Raw genomic sequence first — 13,669 nt, forward strand, 5'->3', positions numbered from 1 at the left:
CAGCCTGCAGACTTCACCCCTCAACCTGCAGACCTCGCAGCACCCCCCAGCCTGCAGATTTCATAGCGCCCCCCAGCCTGCAGACTTTGCCCCCAACCTGCAGACTTCTCCGCACCCCCCAGCCTGCAGACTTCAATCCCCAACCTGCAGACTTCACCCCCAACCTGCAGACTTAGCCCCCCAACCTGCAGACTTTGCAGCACCCCCCAACCTGCAGACTTTGCCCCCAACCTGCAGACTTTGCCCCCCGGCCTGCAGACTTTGCCGCGCCCCCCCCAGCCTGCAGACTTCACCCCTCAACCTGCAGACTTCGCAGCACCCCCCAGCCTGCAGACTTCACCCCCAGCCTGCAGACTTCACCCCTCAACCTGCAGACTTTGCAGCGCCCCCCAGCCTGCAGATTTCATAGCGCCCCCCAGCCTGCAGACTTTGCCCCCAACCTGCAGACTTCTCCACACCCCCCAGCCTGCAGACTTCAATCCCCAACCTGCAGACTTTGCCCCCCAGCCTGCAGACTTAGCCCCCCAACCTGCAGACTTCGCCCCCTAACCTGCAGACTTAGCCCCCCAACCTACAGACTTTGCAGCACCCCCCAACCTGCAGACTTCGCCCCCTAACCTGCAGACTTCGCCATACCCCCCAGCCTGCAGACTTTGCCCCCAACCTGCAGACTTTGCCCCCTAACCTGCAGACTTTGCCACGCCCCCCAACCTGCAGACTTCACCCCCTCACCTGCAGAGTTCACAGTGCCCCTCTGCCAGTCTAACTTACCCGTTTGTTCTCTGCATGCCTGCGTGTATTCCTCATGTCCGCTAAGAACCTACTTCCCTCTGCCACCGGGGTGCACGCTCCTTGAAGGTAAAAATTCTATCTCACATCCACGTTGGGATCCCCTGCAATGCCTAGCATGGGGCGTGTCTCCCATGTTTGCTAGATGAAGGAGTGCGTGCTCCCGCCGTGACAAATGCAGGCTACGTTTCACAGTAAAATAACAGTGAAGAGATGTTTGCGGGATGGAAGCTCGGGGAGCAAGGGGTCGGGGTGGTCGATTCACCTGCACAGCTGTCTTCTTTACTTTGGTTCCCCCTTCCTACGTCCTAGGTCCAGACAGTGACCGTATTTTACTAAAAGCCCAAATCACGTGACCTGATGCATAGTCTTGACAGAGAATAGAATATTTAAAATCAGAACTGTCCCAGAAAATCCAGCCCATCTCGCAGGTGCTTTTTTATTAAGATACAGTTCAGGGCGCCTGGGTGGCTCAGTCTGTTGAGTGTCTGACTTGGTTTTGGCTCAGGTCGTGATCTCAGGGTCATGAGATAGAGCCCTGGGTCAGGCTCCATGCTGGGGGCAGAGCCTGCTTGGAGTTCTCCCTCTGCCCCCCTCTCTCCCTCTCTAGGATAAATAAATAAATCTTTTTTCCAAAAAAAAAAGATATAATTCACATACCAGAAAATTCACCTTCTTAAAGTTTACAATGCAGGGATTGTTAGCATGTTCATAGAGTTGTCAACGGTCAGCTCTATCTAGTTCAGAACACGGTCACACCCAAAGAAGACCCATCCCCGTCAGCCGTCCCCCGTCCCCATCCCCCGTCCCTGTCTGCCATCCCCGTCAGCTGTCCCCCACCCCCCCGTCCCTGTCTGCCATCCCCCGTCCCCGTCCACCATCCCCCACCCCCGTCCCCCGTCCCCATCCCCATCAGCCATCCCCCATTCCCTGTCCCCATCCCCTGTCCCCATCCCCTCCCTCCCAGCCCGTGGCAACCACCCACCTACTTCCCTTCTCCTCAGAGTTGTCCATTCTGGACCTTTCACATAAATAGCCTCTTGTGACCGGCTTCTTTCCCTTGTTGTGTTTTCAAGGCTCATCCATGTCTCAGCGCGTGTCAGTATGTCATGACCTTTTACTACCAAATCATGCACCCTTGCAAGGACATGCCGTGTTTTGTTTATCCATTGCTCTGTTAGCACCAATCTGGATTGTTTCCATTTGGGGACGATTGTGAATCCTGCTGCAGGGGCTCTTAACACCGATCCCGGAGGGAGGGAGCCGGTAAGAAGGGCCGCCGTCTGGGAGTGGCTTGGGAAGAAGGCCGCAGAGAACAGGTCTCCGAAGGGCAGGGAAGAGAGGGAGGCATGGTCAGGCAGCCGGTCTGTTTGGGGGACAGTGTCCCTGAGGGCCGGCCGCCCACACAGAAAGGAGGGAGCCCAGAGCAGTCCCAGGCAGACTCACCTCCAGAAGTGATAGAAAAGTAGAGGGACGTTCAGCCCCAGGGTGAGCCACTCCTGAGCGCACAGGAACATGATGCAGAATAGGCTGTGGATGGAGTATTCCGGAAGCACCAGCTGCAGGGGAGCAGAGACATAGGCCTGTGTCAGCGGGAGGGAGTTACTCCATTGTCCCACAGGCCGTGCTGGCGACCCCGAGGCCGCCCCTACACCGTGGTCCAGCTCTGCTCCGTTCTCCTCATCGGGGTCCTGGAGCCATGCTTCATACCCAAGTCTAACGGACACAGGCTCTCAGCACCTACTTACTGGAACGGGGCCCTTGCTTCTGGGGGTAACCCCTGCGTGGTCACGGAAGGCGGGAGGAGACACCCCCAGAGAGTCTCCACGGTTCTGTAACTGCCCTGCTCCTGGCTTCCCGGTCCCTCCGTACCCTCCTACACAAACTCACAAAGCTACAGCAAACGGGTGTATCTGTTTCAAATGGAGGCAGGCTGGGGAAGCATCGAGAAACAGCACCTCGCCTGATGTGGGTGGCCTGGGGAGGGGGGAGAATGACCGGCAGTGATGAAGGAGGAGAGGCCAGCCCGGACCAGAAATGGGCCAAAGCTGGGGGACCAGCAGGAAGACCGAGTCCCCCAGCCCCCAGAGAAGCCACGCGGGGGTTAATGGTAAAAAGAGCTTCAAGTCATGAACTCCCCAGGGTGTTTAACAGAAATCAAAGTTGTAACGGAGATCACAGCAGCTGTAAAGGAGAAACTGGTGCCCAGACCAGTGAAGACACCCCAAGTTGGAGAGGGAAGTCACCCTCCTCTCCCTCACATAGGCCCACGTACGCAGCACGTATGCTGCTAGAAAAATCCAGCCAGCCATGTGGGCTCGTCTCTAATGCCGCCTCCTAAGGGAAGCCGAGCCCAGACCACCCACCCCGCACCCCACGGCCCCTGCGGCCCCAGGCCCACAGCGTGCTCCCTGACCTCCCCGCTGAGTCAGCGCCCTCCTCCCTCCCCCAACACACCCCCCCACCACCCACGATGTCTCTTCTCAGCCGGCGTGCAAAGCTCTTTGCACTTAGTAGAGGCTGAGTGAGCACGAGATACGCTGAGCTGACCAGGGACATGGGTCCGCGGCACAGCCGGCTGGTGTGAGGGCCCCAGCCTGCGCTCACCCACCAGGCCTTCTGTGGGCGGGAACAGACGGCCTCACACTGTCCCATCTGGGTACCGCCCACAACTCTGGGCTCCCTCATCCCTCCCTTTGGTCTCTGGGGTTGGCTGCCCCAGATGACCATGCACAGGGAGACGCGCATTAAAAATACACGCATGCAGGGCGCCTGGGTGGCTCAGTTGGTTAAGCGACTGCCTTCGGCTCAGGTCATGATCCTGGAGTCCAGGGATCAAGTCCCACATCAGGTTCCCTGCTCAGCAGGCAGTCTGCTTCTCCCTCTGACCCTCCTTCCTCTCATGCTCTGTCTCTCATTCTCTCTCTCGCAAATAAATAAAATCTTAAAAAAAAAAAAAACACGCATGTGAGGCACGCGTGCAAGAGATGCATTCTGTAAGCAAGCGGCGCCTTCCTGACTCGCGTCTGCTTGAGAACAAACACGTCGACCCACGCGGATCGAGGAGCCCTGGAACCCGGCTCACAGGGCCACTCCATGGCCCCGGGGCACCGTCGGCACAGCCAGCCTGGGGGCCAACAGAGCTGGGTTTGCCCCTCTCCCCCCAGCGTCGGCCCATCTCACGAGCACGGCCAGCGTGGCGGGGCTGGGGGACCGTGGGGCCATCTCAGTCCTTCCCATGCAGCAGCTGGACTGGACGCACCCTCTTCTCTGAGCTCACCTGTTACATACAGATCACCCGACCCCTGACCCCCGGGCAAACCCTCGACCCCAAGCCACCCTCCGCACTGGAGAACGTTGGGTTTTCCCAGGAAAAGCTGCCAGATAGCACCGATCTCATTCTTCCCCCCACAACGCACAGAGGAGCTGGCTCACGCAGGTGTGGTCTGTGCAAGTCGCTGGTCTCACTGCGAGTGTCACCGTGCCCCGCTCGCGGAGCTCAGTGCGCTGCATACGTGGCCCATGCAGATCCCACGGAGCTTGACAGGGGGATGGAGGGATGCTGGGGAGGACGAGGAGACCTCGCCACACAGGGAAGCCAGAGGCCCGAATTCGGGGACCGGAGCCGGGGGCACAGCAGAGAGTCGGCAGGAGCTAATGGGGGGGGGGGGTCCAGCACAAGACGCCTGCAAGGGCCACTAACTCACCACGTGGTGGAACGGAGGCCGGCCTGACGCAAGCCAAGCCGGGGCAGAGGTGAGTTAACGCCCGGCTGCCAGGACCTAGCGCTGAGCCCAGCTCGCACACTTGCCCAGGAAGACCTCACCGATTTCGCCACGCCCCAACTTCTTTGGTCACTCCACCTGTCCTGACTCCCTGCCCAGGCCCTGGGCCTCACCTCCTCGTCCTGGCGGACATTTCCACCTGGATACTTCCCGACCACCACGTGCTGAAAACCCCCGTTCCTCCAGCCCCTGCAAACCCACCTGCTTCAACTCCAGTCTGCTTCCAAATCTTGCCATTTCTCCTCCACACCCACTTGTGGTGGTTTTTCCCTTTGCCCCAGTACTGCCCCCACTGGTCTGGACCCCTGCACCCCTTCCCACGGCCAGGGCAAGAACTTTCTGGCAGGTTTCTGTCCTTGCACGCAGTCATGTCTCCCCGCACACGCCCCTGGGCTCGGCTCCCGAATCCACAAACTTGATCTCCCAGCCATTTTACGTGTGTTCAAAGTGGTTTAACTGCATTTACAGGTCTTCCCGTTCGCTGGTGTACCCATTCATTCCTGGCGCTGGCCCACAAAGATCAGCGGACTGGTAGCCTGTGGATTCGGGGAGCCGGATACAATGATGCCGCCCTTTGTCTTCACCTCGGGACGCCGGAACGCTCTCCCAGCCCGCACAGCGGGGGATGTGGGACGATCACACGATGGGACCCCCGAGACAGGCGGAGGGGAAGACAGTGAGGATCATGCCCGCCGCACGGCTGCACACCTGCTCCCGCCCCCCACCACACATCCCCGGCAGACGGGCTCGCCGAGCCACTGGTAGAAGCGTGCCTGGGACCAGACATCCCGAGAGCCACATGGAAAGCCACGGGGAAGGTCCCAGGGCTGAGTGCAGCTTGCAGGGAGGGGCAGCTGTGAGACCCAGTCTCCACGGACTCAGACAATAAGCTTTTCAGCTGTGACCGTGTTGGACTAAAACTATTAGCCCGCTATCTCCAAGTGTTCTGTAAGTTCTGGCGGCCACATAATGACCTCTCTGTGGTGCTGAGCATGCTGGGTCTTCACTCCCTCATCCGTAAACACCAGCACTGATGACCTACCAGCGAGGCTGCTGGGGGACACAGCTTCTCCCGCGGAGGAGGCTGCTCTCAGAGGTGGAGCAGTGTTGAAGGGGGAGGTGCGTTGTCTGATGAACGGGACCATCACTACCACTAATAATCACACACCCCTAATCCCAGTCTCGGGTAGGTCCCTTGTTGCTCTTACCCAGAACCGATTTTGGTTTCCTGATTCTCCACCCAGTCTCCTCTGAACCGCAACCCCATCCCTGCGAAAACCAAGCTCCCGGCTTCCCCAAGTGGGGAGAGAAACCAAACCTGCCTCTCCAACCGGGAAAACCCAGGCCCTGCCTGTTTTCAAGGACACTGTACAAGGACATCCTGTGTCTATCTGCCCCAGGGACAATCGGTGTGAAAAGAAAGGATAATGTCCTTTTGTCTGATTCCCCAAACCAGGAGCCCTCCTGGGATGAGCAGGGAGGAGGCAATTTTCTCGTAAGCGTCCAGGTGGAGACACCTGCTCGCAGGTCCCCAGGTGAATAATCGCACCCCTGGTTCACCTCAGGGGAGGGGCGGTGGGAAGGAGGGAAAGAAAGGTCGCTTACCTGGGAAGTTGAGATTTCGCTGAACTGGAAGACGAGGAGAAGAGCATCCCAAGCACTGGCAGGAAACCCTCTTCTGAGTCCCTCCGCTCCAGAGGCCACTTTCTCTGTAGTCGCTCTGGGCAGAGGGCTCCTGGAGGGCAGCAGGGCAAGAGCCAGGCCAGCTGCAGACGGGGCGGGCGGCGCGGCCCCCTGCAGGCCTCAGAGGGCATCATTAGCAGAGACCCCGACGGCTGGGCTGTGGTTGGGCTGAGCGTTGCCCATTTCGTGGTGCCAGCCAGTTGAAGCGTTCGACCTCCTGGAATGTGCACTGATGTTCATCAAATACTTTAAGGGGTGAGCGGATGACTCTGGTACATAAGCACTCGGCCCAGAGTCACCTCGTCTAGAACCGTAACTTGAAAAGCCAACATTAACCAGTCTCATGCGTGCTGAGGCCTGTCCCCAGGAACCCCGGGCCTGGCTCTGAGCCCCGCACAGCCAGCAGCAGTCCTGGGTGCCTAGGCCGAGTGTGGCTGTCCCTTGTCAGGGTCAGGGTCAGGCCTGCGTGGCTGATCCTGGGGACTGGGCCCTGCCTCCAGGGAAGCCAGTCCCCGATCATTTCCCTGTGGGCCTGTTCTGAACACCAGGAACCCCAGGAGAATGGGAAGCAGACATCAAGAGAAGGACTTGCCTGCCAGGGTCCCAGCACGTGAGGACAGAAGGATCTGCCTTCCCTGGGGAGGCTGGTGGTCAGTGAGGGCACGGAGGTGGCCCAGGAGCCAAGAAGCATGGTTTCCAGCCCCCCACGTTCCAGCCCCATGGGGCCCTCCCCCCCCCCCGTCCTTCCCCCTCCCTCCCTGAGCACATTTCATCCAAACGGGAGTATCTGCGGCCTTCTTGCCCACCCACACGGACTCACTTCTCTGCAACAGAGGCTCAGGGAGAGAAAGTGGGGAGCTATCCCACACCCCCCTGCCCACTGCACCTGGCTCCCCAGTGTGTAGACAGCCCAGCTCACAGCTCAGCCCGGAGGCCCCGGCTGGGAACCGCTGGGCGCTGACCGAGCTGTGCCACCTGTCGTACGTGCTCCGGACGCTCACGCGGCCACCTCGGGCTCCCCCCAACCCTGCCCCAGCCCCCAGAGCCACTGGTCCTTCCTGCGATGACTGCCCCTGGGACCAGCTCCCAGCCTGACTGGTGGCCGTCGGCTTGGGCACCTCTGGCCCTGCTGCCACTGCCCGTGGGCCCTGACCGCCAGCCGTACCACCTGCTGGGGACACCAGCCAAATGGGCCCCCCCGCCGATCCAGGAGGGAAGTGTGCGTGCCCAACCCCTCAAGGAAGAAGGTTCCTTCCATCCGAAATCATAGGGGTCTCGGCTCTGTTTCTGGAGGAGAGGGAAGCTGGGAACAGAGGGGACAGAATGGGCTTTGCTAACGGCTCCCCTCCCCTCCCCCAGCCCACTTCCTTAAGCAGCTCAAACCTCACGTACTTCCGAATCAGCTGGGGGTGTTGCTAAAACACACGGGGCTGGGGCCCACCCCCAGAGGTTCAGATTTCGTAGGTCTGGGCGGGGGGCGGGGTTCCCAACCAGATCCCAGGAACCTGCCAGGAACACACGATGCTCCCAGGACCAGCATCACCAGCATCGCCTGGGAGCTTGTGAGAAATGCAGAACTGGGACCCCACTCCAGACCTCCAGACGTGTGGAACCAGAACCAGAACCTGCAGATCCCCAGGGGATCTACATGCACATTCAAGTTTGCGAAAGGGCCCCTCAGCACTGACTCCCAAAATAGGGTCTGCCAGCCCCCTGCAACAGAATGCCTGGGGCGCGCAGGTTAAAATGCAGATTTCTCAGTTCTACACCAGTCTACCCAGATACTCTGCGGGCCAGCCCAGGTGATTTTGTTAAACATTTGAGCTAAGATTCATAGACCCAGGGCTTGAAGAGGACCCAAGGCAGAGACTTCCTTTCTGAAAACCGGGGGTCTCGGTCCTCACCCCCAACCCCCAGCGGGACTGTGACCGTCCTACCCTCACGGACTCCAGTCCTGGGCAGGCAGCCTTCACAGATAAGAGCAATGTGTCCGGCTCCCGGCTGCCCCAGCCTCTGCCATGCAGGAGAACACTCTGGAAACAACCCCCGCGTTGGCCCTGGTATCTTCCAGGGATGGGGGCCAGCGACCCCAGCATCCTTCAGCACCCAAACCCCTAGCCTCCCATACCGCGACTCTACCTTTTCCCAGCAGGCTACCCAACCCCCAAACCCAGCTCCTTCCCCCTGTCTCTGACCTTCCTTGTGTCCCAGTGGGCTTTCCAGATTTGGGAGGTGCCTGGTTCCTTTTAGGACCAAGCTCTGGCCCTGCCCCGCCCACACCTCCCAACCTGCCTTTTGTCACCGTTTTCATGCAGCTTCCAGGCACACTTGAATTTCAAACGCCTCTCTACCACTTCCTCACGCTGTTACCAAGTACCCAAGAGCCCGGTGAGGGGGAGGGGAGAATAAACACCCTCTCTCACATAATGCCACATTTTCAAAGGGACAGAATTCTCTTACAACCAGCCCGCCGGCGGGAATCCAGAGAGATCTGAAGTCACACTTGGCCACCCACTCCTTCACTCCTTTTCTTTAAGCCAGGGATGGTGGGAGTAGGAACTGGGGTCAGGATACAGGGAGTGATTAGGCAAAAGCTCAGACTGTGGAGAGGAGAGATGCCAACGGGAGGGAATGTTCTAGAAGAAGGGCAGAAGGGCAAGGGTTTCACAAGCCTGCCTGCTGGTGCTGAAGAGCCCATTTACGCACTCAGCAGATCCGTATTGTGAGCACTAGCCAGGTGTGAACGCCGAGCAGTCCGGTGAGCAGAGACCGCGGTGCGAGTGTGCACGGCGCGTGGAGTCTGGAGCACCACCGGACACGAGCCGAAGCACAGCGTGCAAGCAGCTCGATTCAGGAGGAGGGGAGACATGACACACGTGTTCTGAATGCGCTCCTTGGAGGGAACTCAGCTGAGGTCCGGAGGACGCTGCTCTGGGGAAGGTGGAGTGTCCGGGCAAAGGGCATCCCCACGGGGCACTGGTGTCTGCCTTCACTGTGGCTTGAGACAGTCACGTCCTGGAATGATATAACCTACAAATCTCCTGTGGAGATGACATGGAGCCCGGAAATCCTTCGTACCAGCTTCTTACAGCCGCGAGACGGCAAGGAATGGCCGTGGTGATCTCTCCTGACCGGGGAAGGCCACAGGACAGCTAGGGGGCTTCTGCCCTATGTTGCCCTCAGCCCGGAGTGGAAAATCAGGCACACGGTGGGTGAATCAGTCTCCAGGTCGGAGTCACCGTCTCCTAAAGCCCCACAGAATCTAGGCTTGGAGGCCAGCCGTGCCCACCCATGCTGCCCTCCCAGGCCCACGTGATGGCAAGGAGCTCCAGCTCTCCTCCGGACTCCCGGTCCCATCCACGGGAGGCTTCTGTCCCCAAATCTCTCGTGAACAGGCACCACAGACAGTTTCTTAATAGAGCGAACCTGGTAGCAGCCTGGGGCCTGAGCAGCACCATCAGCTCCCAAAGGAGAGCCTTCTCCAGGATAAAGACAGATGATTATCCCACTTAACAGCTCTCAAGTGTGTTAATTACCTATTACCTCCGGCTGCTTGGAGACTTTTTGCTCAAAACAAGCAAAGGAGGGTGAGCTGAACCGGAGAACAAGTACGGGTAGCTGGGGAAGAAGAGCTGTCAGTCCTATTTGCTGAGTGCCCACCGGCCTCTGGACCCAGAGCCCTCAGGCAAGATGGGACCGGTGAGCACCACCCTCCAGAGTGCCCGGCACAGGGCGGTCGGAGTTCAAGCACACGTGACCCCTGATCAACACGGGTCGAACGACCCAGGTCCACTGAGACGTGGATTTCTTACAGCACAGGACGGTAGAGGTATTTTCTCTTCTTAATGGCATTTTCTCTAGCTCACTTTACTGCAAGAATACAGTATATAATCTGACAGATCTCACAAAGGGTTGGCGCCCCTCCCCACCCACCCCCCACGCCGGTCAAGAGTCAACTGTATACACAAGTGTGTTTTCCAAAGTCTGGCAAAGGCGGAGAGTAGCTGGATTGTGCCACACTTCACTGGGAATTTGATTTAGCAAGTTCACATTCTGGAGAAAAGGCAAAAGAATATTGTAATTGGCTTCCAGGAAGGGTTCGAGTTGGCTGTCTCGGCAAAAACAGTATTCGATTCCGGAACAAGAGCCAGGCTCTAGGCCTGCCCGTCCAGTGCCAGAACCTTGGGCCTGCTGTTTAAGGTTGATGGGCTCAGTTTCTCCATCTATAAAATGGGGATAAGAATGGCACCGACGAGAAGAGGCACTTGACCCCACGCTCCCGCGCCTCTGCGGTTCGTGTCAGCTCAAGTACTCCATCTACTTCGTAAAAAGCAGCAATTAAAGTCTCTTGAAAATCAAACCAACGTGTCTTCCCTTTCCTCTCAGTCCATTTCTAGTGCTTGCAAATTTTTTAGATCCTCTCCCTCCGTGCATTTCTGTCCCCAGAAATGCCATCATTGTCCGTGTCACCGTTAGCCGCTCTGGAGTCCTAAACTCTCTGCTTCTCAGGAGTGATGTCACCCCTCCTGAGTCGTGCACCTGTCTGTGCCCTTGGCGTGTCCATGTGTGTCTCTGTGGGTCTCTCCATACAGCTCTACCAGCACAGCACCTGGTAAGCGTTGGCAAACTCACCACTCACTCAGTCAACAAGCATGCGCTGAGGGCCTCCCCGCGAGGCTCAAACACGGGGACAGGCGCTGGAGGGGCCCATCGGCGAGCACCAGGCTCCGGCATCCCCGGGCAGGTGCGAGGGACCCTGGCGAACAACAGAAGGTGCACCACACTTAGTGGTAAGCAAGCCTGAAAAACGGGCAGTGGGGAAACCGAGGCAGGCGCGCAGCCCAGCCGCAGAAACAGGACACACCGTGGCCAGTGCCAGCGTCTGCCACCTGTCACGGGAGCGGCGCCCCCCCCCCCCCAGCCCGGCTCCCAGCCCACTTTCAGCGGGAGCCACAGAGATGTTTCTGAAACAGAAGTTAGTTCGTGTCACCTCTCTGCTCCACCCTGCCAAGCTTCCCCGCTGCTTCTAGAACAGGACCTCTCCCTATGATGACCTCCACGGCCCTGTGACCCGGCCTCCCTGCCCTCCTGACCCCCTGCCCCACATCGCTCCGTTGCCTGCTCACTCAAGCCAGACTCAGCCCCTTGATGATCCTCACACCCAGCCTGCCTGTCACTACCTCAGGGCCTTAGCACGCACTGTCGCCCTGACCTCCTCATCCGGGAATGCACGCACAGTCACCTCAAAGCAGCCTGCCCTCTGGGCCCGCTGTTGTTCTGTTCGACTTGCTCTAAGTGCTTCACAGCACTTACCATCACTGTCTGAACATTGTCAATCACACATCTGTTTACTTGTTTACTACCTGTCGCACATGTAGGATGCTCACAACTCCCTCCCCGGTGCCCGGACCTGCGGCTGACACGCGGTGCCACTCGGTGCTGAGTGAATGGTCAGTGTGCGCACAAACGCAGTGATCAGCACCCCAAGCTGATTGCTCAGTGCGAAACCTGCATAGCCATCTCCCAAGACTGACACATGGCGCTGACTCCATGGTCACTCAGCAAGCCTCGGGGTCAGCGGTCTGCCCCCCACACCCCCAGACGGGAGCCCCAGCTCCGGCCGGTCCTTTACGGTACCTGCGGTGTGTCCCCAGGGGGGTGAGTAAAGCAGAATGACTGCAGACTCAGTCACAGCTCAGCAACTAGAGCTCGGAGCGTCCAGGGCGGCGGGTGAGGCCCGGCCATGAGACCAGGAGAGGTGAGCAGAAACTTCCGTGACTACTACTCATTCACTCAACACACGCCGTATTCAGGGTCCGTGTGCTGGGGGGAGGGGGTACAGAAGCGAAAGAGCATCATCGGTCTGAGGGAAGCTTCCCTCCTGGTGTGGAACACGTGCTGGGAAAGGGAAGAACGTGATCCCGGGAGCCACAAAACAGTGGCCAGGGGTCTGGGGTCTGGGAGGGCTGCCCTGGGGGAGAAGGGTCATCTTCTGGCCTCACTCCTTCTCCGGAGGGTCCGGGCAAGAGACGGTGGCGGTCAGGACAGGATGGGCAGAAGGAACGGAGCCAAGCGATGGGCTTGAAGGATGCGTAAGGGTCCCAGCTGGTCACCGAGAGCCAGCGGGAGGAGAGGACAGAGCCGTCACTCCCAAGCCCTGCACAGCGGGCGTGGGCGCATGCACAGGGCAGCCCTGGAAGGGGAGGTGTTCTGGGGGCCACAGGCCAGTGTCTCAAGTGTCTGTGGGACAGCTGGGCGCCAGGGTCGGTCCTCACCACAGGGACCTGGAGGCTGAGGAAACGAGGCAAAGGAAATTCGGACTGCCTGGTGGAGGGCGCTGAGCGGAGGAGGCAGGGAACAGCGCCCAGTGTGCGGAGGGACGAGGAGAGCGGAAGAACCCGGGAGGCTAAGGAAGGGCGGCGTGGGGCCCAAGGCAGCAGAGGCAGGCATCGGGACCGGCAAGTTCACGTTGGAGGAGAAGTGACGCTGTTTTCGGCAGGGAGGAAACGCAGGCTGGCCTGGGGCACCAAAGTCCCCGCCGCGTCCCCGCCTTTAGCCACTCAGTCTGCGAAGGGCAAGCCTGGGAACACACAGGGGCCCAGGGCCTTCGTCCTCAGGTTTGCTTTTGTGAAGGCACCTGAGCATCACAGATGACGCGGTGACCGACCTGTCCTGCCCCTCACCTCGCTGGTGACACGGATCCCTGCATGGCCAGGGGCACCAAGCGCCAGGCAGCGGCTTCCAGGTGACTTTCCGGAATGCAAATAGTCCGGGCACAGGTTGGGAACAGCGCGTGCTCTCGGGGGTTAGACCGGCGGCCACTAGTCCCCACTAGTCCCACTGCCCCGCAGCCAGTGCCCCTCTCCATCCACTTGTGCTGTGGATCTGGGGGCCCACCCGCCACACCAGGGCTCCAAGGCCCTGCGGCTCCCACCCTCTTCCAGTGTGGGGGCCCAAGTGGCCCGGGGGTGCAGCCCCCCTCCCTCCACCATGCAGCTGCCCTGCTCCTGTGAAGCAAGGGTGCTCCCTGCAGATAGCAGGAAACGCCTCCTCCAGCTCCCGGAACCTTCCGCGTCGTCCCTGGGGCCACATGAGGAGTTTGTAACAACGAGGCAGCTCTCGGTGACTCTCAGGAGTGGGGGTCAGAAGTACATGCTCTTGTGAAGCTGTTTCGATGGAAAACTCAGGAAGAGCGCCACTGAATGGCAGGGCTACCGGGGCCATCCCGTGCCCCCAACCCCCCCGCAGTGGGTTTCTGGATGCGGCTGTGACCTCAAGGAGCCCAGGCCTCGTAGAGGCTGCTCGGGAGTGACAGGACATGAACGCGAGGTGCTACGGGCCAGTTGACAGGGGAGATGCGAGCCTGGGCACATTTGCTCGTGGGGGCAAACAGCTCCCGCCTGGCTCCTTTC

At 59.5% G+C, this 13,669-nt stretch overlaps 1 protein-coding gene across 4 annotated transcripts in view; it reads right to left on the reverse strand.

The window, feature by feature from the left end:
- CNIH3 (cornichon family AMPA receptor auxiliary protein 3) overlaps positions 1–13,669 on the reverse strand; it is a 220,682-nt gene that overhangs the window by 16,338 nt on the left and 190,675 nt on the right. For 3 of the 4 annotated variants that reach the window (XM_064594497.1, XM_064594498.1, XM_064594496.1), the window contains one exon: positions 2,236–2,348. In XM_064594497.1, the coding sequence (XP_064450567.1) occupies positions 2,236–2,306 (71 nt within the window). In that variant the 5' untranslated portion in view covers positions 2,307–2,348. Of the gene's footprint in view, positions 1–2,235; positions 2,349–6,179; positions 6,475–8,717; positions 11,103–13,669 lie in introns of those variants that run through there. The other variant, XM_064594499.1, reaches the window with a different exon arrangement.

The sequence above is a fragment of the Mirounga angustirostris genome, unplaced genomic scaffold (genome assembly GCF_029215605.1).
Source record: "Mirounga angustirostris isolate CCGP_5_RB_7025 unplaced genomic scaffold, mMirAng1.0.hap1 SCAF_6, whole genome shotgun sequence".
Taxonomy (NCBI): Eukaryota; Metazoa; Chordata; class Mammalia; order Carnivora; family Phocidae; genus Mirounga; species Mirounga angustirostris.